Below are 15571 nucleotides of genomic sequence, written 5' to 3' on the forward strand. Positions count from 1 at the left end.
GGGGCTCTACCTGGCCTCTCAGGGGCCTCTACCTGGCCTCTCAGGGGGCTCTACCTGGCCTCTCAGGGGGCTCTACCTGGCCTCTCAGGGGGCTCTACCGGGCCTCTCAGGGGGCTCTACCTGGCCTCTCAGGGGGCTCTACCGGGCCTCTCAGGGGGCTCTACCGGGCCTCTCAGGGGCCTCTACCTGGCCTCTCAGGGGGCTCTACCTGGCCTCTCAGGGGGCTCTACCGGGCCTCTCAGGGGGCTCTACCGGGCCTCTCAGGGGCCTCTACCTGGCCTCTCAGGGGGCTCTACCGGGCCTCTCAGGGGCCTCTACCTGGCCTCTCAGGGGGCTCTATCGGGCCCACAGTAGAACCACACGAAGAACCTTCAGGAACCTCCAACTGACGGTAAAAACAACAAGCTGGAACGTTTCCCGTGTTTTTCCATTCTGCGCATGATGACGCGGAGCCGCCGCCGCGCGCGCAGCAGCAGCCGCTCGCGCTCCGTTTGCGCGCGGCGCGCAGCGGCAGGAAGTGTGTTGTCGAAGCGGCGGTAGAGCGAGAGAGAGAGAGAAAGAGAGAGAGAGAGAGAGGGGGGGAAGAGCCGAAAGCCAGGAGCCAAAAAAGTCGGTGTTTCTACCGGAGGAGGAGAAAAATAAATTATGCTTAATCCGTGAAACGTGCATCTTCCACACCTCCACGCGGTGCATCGATCTCCCGCGCGGGCACAGAGGCCGATCGAGGGGTGAGTGACGAGCAGCGCCGTGTTTCCATCAATGGGGCCGAGATCTTTGTGTAGCTGCGGGCTAGCCGTGCTAACTGGGCTAGCTAGCTGCCCCCCCCCTTGTGCTATAATTTGCGCTTTATTGTACTCAGTGGGGGTCTTTGGGGCGCGCGCCCTGTTGTGCGTGGAGTTGTTTGTTGTTTTTGTTTACCGTTTTGTGGTTTTTCGTACTTCCGTTTTACCCCCTTTCTCTCCTCGCGTGGGGGGGGGGGGGGTTGATGCTAACGTTAGCTTGTGTGTGTCTGCACTCTTTATGTTTTATTAAACGTGTTTATTCTATATAAATCATTACTACTGTCGGTGAATCGCCACTCCTGTTAGTAATACGTGTTAATACGCGTTCATAGTTGTTATTAACTGTTAATAACAGCCCGCTGGGCTGAAGGGAGCAGCTAGCCGTTAGCATCGGGGGAAAATGGCTCTCTGCTGCTCGAAAGCCATTTTCAGAGGAGACGGGGCTCCGAGAGGAGCCGGAGGTACCACGGGAGGGGGGGTCCCCCGCTGCACCGGGAGCACTACGGAAATAAACAACGGGTTATTTACGTGATGCTACCGGTCAACCCCCCGTGGGGTCGGGCAGCCCCCCTCGCCCCCTCTCTGGTTCGTTCCCACTCGGGGCCGAAGCAAATGTCGGCCTCCCGGAGGAGACGCTCCGCTTTGCCCGGAACCTGAAGCCGGAGGAGAGGAGAAGAAACGGGCCAAGGTCAGCCGGACCGGCCCGCATGTGTCCGGCTCTCATGAGCAGCAATAAGGCGATGCACAAATGTAGATGTAGAGTTTGTGAGTAACGAAGCTGCTGACCCGGGTTTAACCCGGGCTTGTTGGGTGTAAAACCCCCCTGAGCCGTAAATAATAAGCCCCCCCCGGTTTGTTTACTTTATCCGGTTTGTTTACTCTATCTGGAGGAACAAGCGGGCAGCACGCGTTCTGATTGGCTACTGTCTGATTCAAATCTGTATGTGAACTAGCCCTTCATCCGGATTATTGAGGATTATTTCACCTCAGAAATCAGATTAAACTTCATTATACTGACTTCAGTTTTTTCACCAAACAGTTAAAATACAAAAAGTACCAGAATATATAAAAACTACTGTGCAGATTATATTTTATTAATAATTAATTAATCTACTAACATGTTATATCGACAGCAGATATTGTTGTAATGTTAATAATAAGAATAAACAGATGGAGGTATACTATGAATGCAAATATATTAAAAACACATCAGAGTGACACTGTAGATTACGTATTGTTTAATTTCTATTTATATATATATATATATATATATATATATATATATATATACAAATGTCTGAAAATGTTCTTCAATTTACTAGATGGATTGTGGAGGTCTGGATCGTGGTCCATGCCTACTTCTTATTATTCATACATTCTGTCATATTCATTGAATCTTTATGTAATTGCTGTTCATCTGGTCACATGACATCTATTCATCTGTCCATCCGGGGAGAGGGATCCTCCTCTGTTGCTCTCCTGAAGGTTTCTTCCCTTTTTTCCCTGTCAAAGGTTATTTTTGGGGAGTTTTTCCTGATCCGATGTGAGGTCAAAGGTCAGGGATGTCGTATGTGTACAGATTGTAAAGCCCTCTGAGGGGAGGTTGTGATTTGGGCTGTAAAAAATAAACTGAATTGAAATTGAATTGGATCATAGTTTGCATACTGGTCTGGATCATAGCTTGCATACTGGTCTGGATCGTAGTTTGCATACTGGTCTGGATCATAGTTTGCATACTGGTCTGGATCATAGCTTGCATACTGGTCTGGATGGTAGTTTGCATACTGGTCTGGATCGTAGTTTGCATACTGGTCTGGATCGTAGTTTGCATACTGGTCTGGATCGTAGTTTGCATACTGGTCTGGATCGTAGCTTGCATACTGGTCTGGATGGTAGTTTGCATACTGGTCTGGATCATAGTTTGCTTACTGGTCTGGATCATAGTTTGCATACTGGTCTGGATGGTAGTTTGCATACTGGTCTGGATCGTAGTTTGCATACTGGTCTGGATCATAGCTTGCATACTGGTCTGGATGGTAGTTTGCATACTGGTCTGGATCGTAGTTTGCATACTGGTCTGGATCGTAGTTTACATACTGGTCTGGATCGTAGTTTGCATACTGGTCTGGATCGTAGCTTGCATACTGGTCTGGATGGTAGTTTGCATACTGGTCTGGATCATAGTTTGCTTACTGGTCTGGATCATAGTTTGCATACTGGTCTGGATGGTAGTTTGCATACTGGTCTGGATCGTAGCTTGCATACTGGTCTGGATCATAGTTTGCATACTGGTCTGGATGGTAGTTTGCATACTGGTCTGAATGGTAATTTGCATACTGGTCTGGATCGTAGTTTGCCTACTGGTCTGGATCGTAGCTTGCATACTGGTCTGGATGGTAGTTTGCATACTGGTCTGGATCATAGTTTGCTTACTGGTCTGGATCATAGTTTGCATACTGGTCTGGATGGTAGTTTGCATACTGGTCTGGATGGTAGTTTGCATACTGGTCTGGATCGTAGTTTGCATACTGGTCTGGATCGTAGCTTGCATACTGGTCTGGATGGTAGTTTGCATACTGGTCTGGATCATAGTTTGCTTACTGGTCTGGATCATAGTTTGCATACTGGTCTGGATGGTAGTTTGCATACTGGTCTGGATGGTAGTTTGCATACTGGTCTGGATCGTAGTTTGCATACTGGTCTGGATCGTAGCTTGCATACTGGTCTGGATGGTAGTTTGTATACTGGTCTGGATCATTGTTTGCATACTGGTCTGGATGGTAGTTTGCATACTGGTCTGGATCTTAGTTTGCATACTGGTCTGAATGGTAATTTGCAGACTGGTAGTTTGCATACTGGTCTGGATGGTAGTTTGCATACTGGTCTGGATCGTAGTTTGCATTCTGGTCTGGATCGTAGCTTGCATACTGGCCTGGATCATAGTTTGCATACTGGTCTGGATCATAGTTTGCATACTGGTCTGGATCGTAGCTTGCATACTGGTCTGGATGGTAGTTTGCATACTGGTCTGGATCGTAGCTTGCATACTGGTCTGGATGGTAGTTTGCATACTGGTCTGGATCGTAGCTTGCATACTGGTCTGGATCGTAGTTTGCTTACTGGTCTGGATCATAGTTTGCATACTGGTCTGGATCATAGTTTGCATACTGGTCTGGATCATAGTTTGCATACTGGTCTGGATGGTAGTTTGCATACTGGTCTTGGTCATAGTTTGCATACTGGTCTGGATGGTAGTTTGCATACTGGTCTGGATGGTAGTTTGCATACTGGTCTTGGTCATAGTTTGCATACTGGTCTGGATCATAGTTTGCATACTGGTCTGGATCATAGTTTGCTTACTGGTCTGGATGGTAGTTTGCATACTGGTCTGGATGGTAGTTTGCATACTGGTCTGGATGGTAGTTTGCATACTGGTCTGGATCATAGTTTGCATACTGGTCTGGATCATAGTTTGCATACTGGTCTGGATCATAGTTTGCTTACTGGTCTGGATGGTAGTTTGCATACTGGTCTTGGTCATAGTTTGCATACTGGTCTGGATCATAGTTTGCTTACTGGTCTGGATGGTAGTTTGCATACTGGTCTGGATGGTAGTTTGCATACTGGTCTTGGTCATAGTTTGCATACTGGTCTGGATCGTAGTTTGCCTACTGGTCTGGATCGTAGTTTGCATACTGGTCTGGATCATAGTTTGCATACTGGTCTGGATGGTAGTTTGCATACTGGTCTGGATCATAGTTTGCATACTGGTCTGGATGGTAGTTTGCATACTGGTCTGGATGGTAGTTTGCATACTGGTCTTGGTCATAGTTTGCATACTGGTCTGGATCGTAGTTTGCCTACTGGTCTGGATCGTAGTTTGCATACTGGTCTGGATCATAGTTTGCATACTGGTCTGGATGGTAGTTTGCATACTGGTCTGGATGGTAGTTTGCATACTGGTCTGGATCATAGTGTGCATACTGGTCTGGATGGTAGTTTGCATACTGGTCTGGATGGTAGTTTGCATACTGGTCTGGATCATAGTGTGCATACTGGTCTGGATGGTAGTTTGCATACTGGTCTGGATCGTAGTTTGCATACTGGTCTGGATCGTAGTTTGCATACTGATCTGGATCTGTCAAGAACCTGGTCCTCAGTGTTTGTTCACATTAACAGTTTAATCTGTTAATCTGTGTGTGTCAGAAATAAGCATCAAGAAACTAAAGATTAACATAATAATTTTTAATAGTTTGTTAAAATCACTATTGGTGTATAATGTGAAGATGATTTAATTAAAAACGGGAATATTGATCATGTTTTAAAGAGAAAAGAACATTTAAATATGTGTTTAAATACCGTCGTTGGTATGAGAGCCGCTGATGTTTTTTTCACCTTTCATTAATTAATTAATTAAACAATGAATTAAAACATAAATAAAAAGAGTTTTCTTGATCTTTAACATGTTAAAGATTTTCTACTTTTCTCTGTTTCGATCACGCATAAATTCATATTTTGTGGGTTTAAGCTGTTGATTGGAAAAACAACGTCATCATCAGAATAATTAATAACAATCATCATTAGTTGCATCTTTAATTTTAATGTTTACATTCTATTTCCTTTTTGTGGTGAAAACAACATATATTGCTGATGACTTTTGAATACAAAACGTTGTTGTATTAATATAACATGCTTCAGATGACATTGACATTGGTTCAGTTTTAAAGTAAATATATGGGTAAATAAATCAGTGCCATCTAATTTTAGCTGCATTTAATTATTCTTTTCATCTATCATATTTTTTTAATAAATCATTAAGTCTATACATTAAAATCCCATCACAAATACGAAGGTATTCAATTAAAAATAATAAATAAGAAGAAACCATGAATAACACCAAAGAGACGTCAATTATCAAAATACGTATATCTTGTATACTTATAGTTTGAGGGTAATAATCTCTTAATCGGATGAAAGCAAGTTTAACTCTGATTTCGTTTGAAAGGGCCGTCAATGAATATAACGAATTTTAAGCCTTGACCCTTTTCAATAACCTTCTCTTCTTGTCTCCACAGTGAGACCTCATTGGCTGGTGTGACCCCCGCAGGCCCGCCTCCTTCCAAGGTGGGCCCTGATTGGCTGGACCGGCACCGGGGATATAATGGCCGCCCCTCAGCTGAAGAGCTAAGCACCGCTGTTTTCCTCCTCCGCCTCCCTAATGCACTGTTCATCGCTTTTGTTGTGAACCGCGATTCTCCGACCGATTAGCGTTAGAGTACTATGGCAATGCATGATATGAGTCGAGCCAAGGGTTTCCCCTGTAAAGAGTGTGATATGGTTTGTCCGAGTACTCCAAGTCTTCTAGAACATATGAAAGCACATTATCAGCAGGAAGAGAACGGTCGCTTCGAGTGTGAACAGTGTGGCAGAATTTACAAGCACGCAGCCAGCTTAGCCAATCATAAGAAGTCTCACGAGGTGGGTTCGTTCCAGTGCCCCGTTTGCACCCGCACCCTGCCCAACGCCGTCGCCTTGAAGAACCACCTCCGCATCCACACGTTGTCCCCCAGCAGCGCCCACGCAGAAGAAGAGAGCGAAGAGGTTCCCGAAGAAGCGGGCCACGACGAGAGGGACTACGGCCTCGCCCAAGACCTCTCCGACGGGTTTGGGCGCCCTCATTTGAATAATAGTGGCATGGTCCACAGTGTCCAACAAAGCCACGAGACAGACGACCACGGGAAAAAAGGCTCCCCCGAATCCGACGACGCCTGGGACCGACCCTTCAAGTGTGACCAGTGCGACCGGACATACCGGCACCACGGCAGTCTGGTGAACCACAAGAAGTGTCACCAGCAAGGAACTTTCAAGTGCTCTGTTTGTTTCAAACAATTCAGCAACCTGGCTGCCTTAAACAGCCACGAGAGAACTCACTCGAAGTTCAAGACCCCCGGGGCGACCATGGTGAGCAGCAGCAGCCTCCACGGCTCGGAGCGCGGCGGTGGCACGCAGGCCTCTCAGAGCGATGACACGGCTTCATGCTTCTGCCACCTGTGCCAGATAGCGCTGCCAAATAAGACAGACTTTCAGGAGCACATCCTGCTGCACAACGCGGCCTCGCCCTCCCTCGGCCTGCCGCGCAGCTTCCCGGGCATCATGCCCCACAATCTGAGTGCGGTTCGATCCACGGCGTACCCCCCCACTCTGGGTGACCCTCTGCCGCTGCCACCCCTGCCCAGTGACAAGAGAGGTCCCTATGACCCCATAATGGGCCCTCCGGTCAACAATCCCATCTACACATGCGCATACTGTGGCGCGGGACACCCAGATCTGGAGACCTTGAAAGTCCACTATCTGACCCATGACCCCCACCCGGGCTCCCACGGCCAGGATGGCTCCCTCCTCAATTCGGACACACTAAGCTCTGGTTCACAGGGCTCGGTGTCTTCCCCCTCCGGAGGCCGCGTGCCCCAGGCCAACTCTCCGGACAATGGAGAGCGCCGATTTAAATGCGGGGAATGTGGCAAGAGCTATCGGCACGCGGGAAGCCTTGTCAACCACAAACGCTGCCATCAGACGGGCCACTACCAGTGCACCATCTGCTGTAAGCAGTACCCTCACCTGGCGGCGCTACACAGCCACCTGCGGAGTCACAAGGGGCGCGGCTCCAACCAGCCGATCAATAACGACAGCAATGACTGGCTGTCTCCGGAGCCGCTGACTCTGGACTCCCAGCAGAGCTATGTCCAGGAGGGCAGTGGTGCGACCACTCCAATTTCTCTGCCGGGGAATCTCGGGGACGCTGCCCACTTCGTACCGGACAGTGGCCACAGCAGCGGGCTGGACTCCCTCGAGTTTCACGATCGCTTCGACGGCAGCTCGCTTTCCCAGAGCAACTCTGCCCACCGGCAGGCCGACAGACACGTGTGCGCCGACTGTGGCGAGATGTACGGCGACGTGTCCGGCATCAAGTCGCACATGTGTCCCCGTCGTGGCCAGCAACCACAGCAGAGCACCATGTCCAATGGTTTCATGGGGAGCATGAACTACCACAGCTCCAGTGGAACCTCGCTGCCCACTGGGAGCTCCAGCAGCCTGAAGGAAGGCAGCAGCCAGCGACAGTACTCCCAGAGCGCAGGCAAGAGAATGGGTAGCAATGAAAAAGACGACGAGGACGATGGGGAGGTGTATCAGTGCTCGGTGTGCGGCAACCACTACGCCAGCCTTCGAGCCCTCAGAAGCCACCTGCGTAGCCATGCCAATAACCCGACAGGGCCAGGACCTTCCACTCTTGAGCAGGAGTGGAGGATGATCTGCTCCACCTGTGGCCAGAGCTTCTCCAGGAAGCAGGACCTCCTGAATCACCAGTTAGTCCACGGCCCCCAAAGGCCGGACGGCCAGCAACAAGGCATCGTAGGCAGCTCTGCCAACGGCAACGACAAGATGGACGGACGCAACCACATCTGTGTCGACTGCGGAATGTTCTTTGCTGACCGCCACCACCTGATCACCCACCTGTGCCCTGGCAAGAATCGGGCCAGCTCCCTGAGCAAGCAGGGCCTGAACGGAGCCAAAGGGATGTCTGGAGGAGACGGCAACGGCGTTGCCGGAGGAAGCCGTGATGTCGGCGGCGATGGACGCAGGCCGATGGTTGACCAAAGTGACAAACCCCACAAGTGCGACCAATGTGGACGAGGATACAGGCACCCTTGCTCACTCCTCAACCACAAGAAGTCCCATAAGACGGGTGTGTTCCGCTGCTTGGTGTGTCAGAAGCGCTACTACAATTTGTTGGCGCTCAAGAACCACCAAAGGACCCACTTTGATCTCAAGAGGTAGGTCCCTGATTCTGTTCATTTCTATTGTTTTTTATTCTTAGGCTGATGTTTTAAAGTTGGCCGGTTGAAGTTTGTGTTTAAAGACACCAGCGAGGTTCCCTTCAGTTACATGGTGATGCGTTCAGTGAAAATGAGTACTGGCTGGAGGTAAAAGATAACGTTCTCATGATGCTTTCAATGTAATCTAGTAAAATATAGTGGTGGTGATAAACTAGAATAAATGCAGACATTAATATAAAATAGATATTAGAGATAAATTATGGTGTTTAACTTCCCAAAGCTCTGAACTCATTGTTAAATTTCATTAACACCAAGAACGACTATAAAATATATTGTATTCATTCATTTGAAAAAAAATTAAATTACTAAAACAAAATACAACATTTGGAATATTTGATGGTTTACTGACTTCAGAGTCAACAAAGAGATCGGCATCTATTAATATGGATTGTCAATGATCAATCATTAGTATCGTGGTCAGAGATCTAAACGTAATTGTTTCTGATCCGTGGGTTTTATGACCCGTTGCACCACTAATGGATTATTGGTTTGTGAGCTCGGTAGAGTTTACGTTGGTCCCAATAATGTGAACGTGGTCTCTAAAGTCCCGTATTCACAGAGATCCTGTTGTGTGTGTCGTCTCCCCCCTCCCTACAGGCACAAGTGTGAGGAATGCGGCAAGGCCTTCAAGATCCAGAAGCAGCTGATCAACCACCTCCGTCTCCACGAGGAGCACCGGGCCAAAGGCCTCGTTCGGACCGGCGGCAACAGTTCCCGCTTCCAGCAGCCCGGCCCGTCTCAGATGCAGAGCATGAGGGGCGAGTCGTCAAAGGGTCCAGGAGGGGGCGTGAAGTACAGCCACCAAGGCTTCAAAAAGCCCTACTCGTCCGCGGGAACCTCCAGGCCCCAGAAGTTTGACCCTGCCGAGACCGGGCGGCGGCCTTTCGCCTGTGAGGAATGCGGCAAGACGTACCGGCACGCAGGCAGCCTGGCCAACCACAAGAACCTTCACAAAATCGGGGAGTACCACTGCAACGTCTGTAACTCCACGTACCCCAACCGGCTGGCCATGAAGAACCATCTGCGGCTGCACTTCGCCCAGAAGAAGCACAACTGCCAAGAATGTGGCAAAGGCTTCCGCACCCAGAGGCAGCTGGCGACCCACACCACGGCCGGCCTGTGCAAAGGGCCCCAGGGCCCCGGGGTCCAGATGGACTTTGAGTGCGACGGCTGTTGTGAAGGTTTCACAACGGCGGACGAGCTTGCGGCCCACGACTGCCCGGCCCAGCACCTCCCCTCGTCCTCCTCCACCAGCAGCTCCGCCAACATCAGCCTGGAGAGGAGCTCGGTGGAGCTGGACTCCGACGAGAGGCCCTACGCCTGCGACCTGTGCAGCTGCGCCTACAAGCATGCCAGCTCGCTGCTGAACCACAAGCACACCCACAAGACGGGCAACTTCCGGTGCAACTTCTGCGACAAGCCGTACACTAACTACATGGCGCTGCGCAACCACATGCGCATCCACACCCAGCGGAAGAAGCACATCTGCCACACCTGTGGGAAGGCCTTCCGGCTGGCCAGGTTCCTCCGAAACCACCAGAAGGTCCACGAGGAGGGTGCCACCCCCTTCGGCTGCCCCACCTGCGGGAAGAGCTTCCAGGGGAGGTCCGGTCTCGCCAGGCACCGCTGCGGGGACAACCAGGTAGGCATGGAAGTGAGGAGGAAGCCAACGGCACCCGCGGGAGAGAGCGACGAGTGTCGGTACACGTGAGTTCTCGTCAGTTGTTTGTGATTCTTCGAAGTTGGAAAAAAATATAAAATAGATAAATTTAGGTCTCTACGTGTCTATTACAGGTATATGATCTCCAATCCGGCTTCCTTGGGACCATACGCGTGCCGGAATTCGGATTTTTCTGAAGTTTGGACAAATTGAATTAGTGGAGAGACCAGATAAGTCAAACCGTTTGCTTTCAGTTAGCATATGTCACACTTTGTCGTTTTTTGGGCTACTTCCATGTTTAGATGTTTTGTTTTCATGCTTTCTGACACAGATCTGATTCTGCAGTGTTTTGTGTATTTGAGCTGAACCTCCAGTTCTGATGTCTGTTCCTGATCCTGACTGTAGTCTTTGTTTGTGTTTTGTTTTATTGAAGTAGCATCATGATTCTGGCCAGTTACGAGTTGCAATGTAGTGATGTGATCTTAGGTAAGATCAGGAAGTATTTGTAGCTAGCTGCACTGCACACATCTCGAGGCTTTACGACAGGTAACGGATTCTTTACTAGAATCTCGTATAGTTGAGCTGCTCGGTTCCATGGATCTTTCATCAGTACTCGAATGTCGTAACCGCCCAAAAGAAGGTCTTTGAACTCCTCGTTTCCAGTTTGGAGCTTGTGGCCATTGTGCAGTGCAGGGAGCAGCAGATGCCTCCCAGTCGCCCCATGACCCCCAGTTGTTTGTTCATAGCTCCTCCCGTGTCCCTCTCCCTCCCCCTGCAGTCCTCTCCCTATGACCTGTATAGAAATCATAACTTTAAATGGTACACCACTTTGTAGTTGTCTTCTTTGAAAGCTTTAAGCCGGATTTCAGATCATATACCTGTATGAGCAACATCTTAGATGTTCAATCATTCTAAAGAAAAAGTGGTAACCAGTAAGTGCGATAAAGACAGAGCAGTGAGAACAAACCACCATCTTCTGTTACTAATCTCCCTCTTCCTCTCCTCCTCCCCCTGTTGCTCCTGTTTGCCTCTGCACAGATGTGATCAGTGCGGCCGGTCGTACCGCCACGCCAGCTCCCTCCTCAACCACAAGAACACCCACACCGTCGGCATCTACCATTGCGCCGTGTGCCTCAAGACCTACTCCAACCTGCTCGCCCTGAAGAACCACCGCCGCATCCACTCAGAGACACGGCGCCACCGCTGCCACGACTGCGGCAAGGCCTTCCGCGTCTCGTCCCAGCTCTACAACCACCGCCGCGTCCACCAGAAGCAGCGGGAGCTGACCTGCCGGTCCTGCCAGCGGGCTTTCCCCACACAGGCCAGCTTCCGGCTCCACATGGAGATCACCCACGGCCAGGCGCCGCAGCCCCGCCAGCCCAGACCCCAGCAGCCCCGACCGGGGGGCTCCCAGGAGCTGGGCTGGGGGTCCGGCCTGGACCTCACCCTGATGCAAGAGCAAGGACTCAACCCGAGCAGTGTGGGCAAAGCCCGCGGCCGCCACAGCGAGGCCGCCAAACCCCACGTGTGCGATCAGTGCGGCCGGTCGTACCGCCACGCCAGCTCCCTGCTCAACCACAAGAACAGCCACAAGACCGGGACCTACTTCTGCAACTCCTGCCAGAAGGAGTTCCCCAACCTCATGTCCCTCAAGAACCACCGGCGGATCCACACCGAGCCCAAACGCTACCAGTGCCCCGACTGCGGCAAGTCCTTCCGGGTGTCCACCCAACTCATTTGCCACCGCCGCATCCACACCAAGGAGAAGCCGTTCTCCTGTCAACAGTGCGACAAGCGCTTCTCCTCCAAGTCAAACCTGAGGCACCACCTGAAGGTGCACTGGAGCGGCTCCACGGCGCCCCCCATGGCTGTGGGGGCGCCCAACTTCTTGGGTATGCCCAGCGGCGCCTTCATATAACCTAAGGGATGGGGGGCACGAGACACGGGGAGGAGGCGGGGAATTGCAGTCACATGCCAATTTTTGGAAGTGACAAAACTGCTCACCCTCCTGCCTCACTTCTCCAGTGTGTGTGTTTGTGTGTAACAGACTCACAAAGCAGGAGGGACAACATAAAATGGACGCCACACACACACTTTCTGACCATCCTTCATGGACGACCCACGAGGCCCAGGTGGTAATCGTGTCCCAGACTGTAGACGCGACATCACTTCCTGCTGCACACGGCTCGTAGAGACTGAAGAGTCCGCTGGTGGGAGGTCTGGTTTCATCATGTCCATTTCAAACCCCGGGAGCTGATTGGTGCTTCAGTTGTTCTCCTGCTGATGTTTCTGGGGAGTTCTTCTCTCTTGGCCTTCGTCACCGTGTTTTTAAAGTCAAACGGGAACAATGTGTTTTTAATTTGAGATACTGGTGAAGACCAGAGAGCGTTGCTTTGTGTTTCTTTTTCTCGGTGGTTTGACAGGACGAAGCAAAGACTTTGCATAGATGTGAGTGTGTGTTGCCGTCGCCTCGTTCACACACACTCTTCAGCGTGTGGAGCGCTTCATTTGCTCGTCCACACATTTCGTCCTGAAGTAAACGAACCTCCTGCCGTGGTCTTCATCAGCAGGTGAAGAAGAGCTCGTCATGTATAAACTGTCCGGTGTCTGACCTCGAGTCAAAGAGAACCCGAATAATACCATTATTTATCAGCCAACCGTTAACCATGTACGTCTTAAAGAGACAGTACCCCATGGACGACGACCCGCGTGTCAAATACGAAGCCATCGAGTTTATTGGTTTAAAACGAGTTGCCCCTCTCTGCCCTCCCCGTTGCCCTCTCTGGTGCCCTCCCCGTTGCCCTCTATGTTGCCCTCTCCGTTGGCCTCCCCGTTGCCCTCTATGTTGCCCTCCCCGTTGCCCTCTATGTTGCCCTCCCTGTTGCTCTCTCCGTTGCCCTCCCCGTTGCCCTCTATGTTGCCCTCTCCGTTGCCCTCCCCGTTGCCCTCTATGTTGCCCTCCCTGTTGCTCTCTCCGTTGCCCTCCCCGTTGCCCTCTATGTTGCCCTCTCCGTTGCCCTCCCCGTTGCTCTCTATGTTGCTCTCTCCGTTGCCCTCTATGTTGCCCTCTCCGTTGCCCTCTATGTTGCCCTCCCCGTTGCTCTCTATGTTGCTCTCTCCGTTGCCCTCCCCGTTGCCCTCTATGTTGCCCTCCCTGTTGCTCTCTCCGTTGCCCTCCCCGTTGCCCTCTATGTTGCCCTCTATGTTGCCCTCTCCGTTGCCCTCTATGTTGCCCTCCCCGTTGCTCTCTATGTTGCTCTCTCCGTTGCTCTCCCCGTTGCCCTCTATGTTGCCCTCCCTGTTGCTCTCCCCGTTGCCCTCCCGTTGCCCTCTATGTTGCCCTCTCCGTTGCCCTCTATGTTGCCCTCCCCGTTGCTCTCTATGTTGCTCTCTCCGTTGCTCTCCCCGTTGCCCTCTATGTTGCCCTCCCTGTTGCTCTCTCCGTTGCCCTCCCCGTTGCCCTCTATGTTGCCCTCCCCGTTGCCCTCTATGTTGCCCTCCCCGTTGCCCTCTGTGTGTGAACGAGGGCAGAATCCCGTCCGATCCGACTGGGTTGAGAGACAGAAACCACAGAGGACTTAAAACACACAAAGTACCGCTGCGGTGTATATTGTTGGATCCTGTATTGTACTTGTACTTACTTGTACTTACTTGTATTGTACTTGTGATATCTACAGTAGCTCTTTTATAAGAAGGACACAAGACAACAGATCATTGTAGTAATGCATTTATTTATATTATTATTATTATTATTAACACTTGTAATGGCCGGCGCTAGTCTGTAGGATGTGAGTTTAGAGCTGTGTTGATGTAAACACCCCCGTTACCCACAATGCCCCTGTTCTGTGGAGATGATGGACAGTGTTTTCTTGCCTTTAACTAAGTGATGTTGTGACGGTCTTTCTCAGTCGAGCCCTCCCACCATCCTCTCTTCCATATTGACCCCCCCCCCCACACACACCACGTCACTTCCTGTTTTACGAGAATCAAACATTGAAAAGGGACGACTCGTGACTCCTCTTTATGGGGGCGCATTCAGTCCTCATCAGTGGAACCTCTTTATGGTTTTTATGGTAACCTCTTGTATTTATTGGTGTTATTATTTTTCCTTCATATTTAATTGCGTTGTTGAATCCTCTGTGTGTGTTTTAAACACAGTTTGTCAGCGTGTTCAAGAGCACTGGTGCTAGTTTAAAAAAAAGAAAAGATGAAGCCGTGCTGTAGGAGTCATGTGATCTAGAACAGCCAATCATAACTGTACATTCTCTCTTTCTTTTCTTCTCCTCCGCCATGTTGGATTTGGACTCTTTCCTGCATTTATTGTAGTTTCTAGAGGAGGAAAAGATTTGGTTTGGAACGACTATAACCCCCTTTTTTTGTTTCCATGCATATATATATGTAATGCTTACTATACACTTTTATAAACTATGTTTTGATAATTCATTTCTTAACAGAAAAATGTGTCCATATATTATAACCCTTACTGCTGAGTACTGAAAATAAATAGCTGAAAAAAACATGGAGGTCAGCGTGTTCAATCGGTTCCACTCACGGTCAGTTTATTAGGCACAACTGTACGATTTGAAGCTATATTTATATGAATATATAAACGTATCACCAACTGTCAACAACAATTTATGGAACATTTAAATAAGTTTTGTCAAATAATGTCGTCTTATACCATAACGACAGCTATTGAGGAAAAGATCCACTGATGAAAAGAAATCAAATGTTTTTTATGTTGTAAAAGGTTAGTATTAATAAAAGTTAGTATGTATAGTATGTTGTAAAAAGTTAGTGTAGTATTTTGTAAAAAACAAAGTTGTAGTATGTTGTTAAAACAGTTATAGTATGTTGTATAAACAAAGTTATAGTACGTTGTTAAAACAAAGTTATAGTATGTTGTAGAAATAAAGTTATAGTACGTTGTTAAAACAAAGTTATAGTACGTTGTTAAAACAAAGTTATAATATGTTGTTAAAACAAAGTTATAGTATGTTGTAAAAACAAAGTTATAGTATGTTGTAAAAACAAAGTTATAATATAGTATGTTGTTAAAACAAAGTTATAGTACGTTGTTAAAACAAAGTTATAGTATGTTGTAAAAACAAAGTTATAGTATGTTGTAAAAACAAAGTTATAATATAGTATGTTGTTAAAACAAAGTAATAGTACGTTGTTAAAACAAAGTTATAATATGTTGTTAAAACAAAGTTATAGTATGTTGTTAAAAC

General features: G+C 49.1%; 1 protein-coding gene across 4 annotated transcripts; it reads left to right on the forward strand.

The window, feature by feature from the left end:
- The first annotated feature begins 460 nt into the window (after positions 1–460).
- On the forward strand, positions 461–14848 carry si:dkey-89b17.4 (zinc finger protein 646). Of its 4 annotated transcripts, none has more exons than XM_034538857.1 (5): positions 461–728; positions 5858–8614; positions 9275–10384; positions 10472–10567; positions 11374–11482. In XM_034538857.1, the coding sequence occupies exons 2-4, from the start codon at positions 6063–6065 to the stop codon at positions 10548–10550; spliced, it is 3741 nt and encodes a 1246-aa protein (XP_034394748.1). In that variant the 5' UTR covers positions 461–728; positions 5858–6062; the 3' UTR covers positions 10551–10567; positions 11374–11482. The 4 variants fall into 4 exon arrangements, with proteins under 4 accessions (XP_034394748.1, XP_034394749.1, XP_034394750.1 ...); XM_034538858.1 differs by having other exon boundaries at positions 9275–10378; XM_034538859.1 differs by having other exon boundaries at positions 9275–10319.
- The last annotated feature ends 723 nt before the right edge of the window (positions 14849–15571 follow it).

This window comes from Cyclopterus lumpus, chromosome 8 (assembly GCF_009769545.1).
Source record: "Cyclopterus lumpus isolate fCycLum1 chromosome 8, fCycLum1.pri, whole genome shotgun sequence".
In the NCBI taxonomy this organism is placed as follows: Eukaryota; Metazoa; Chordata; class Actinopteri; order Perciformes; family Cyclopteridae; genus Cyclopterus; species Cyclopterus lumpus.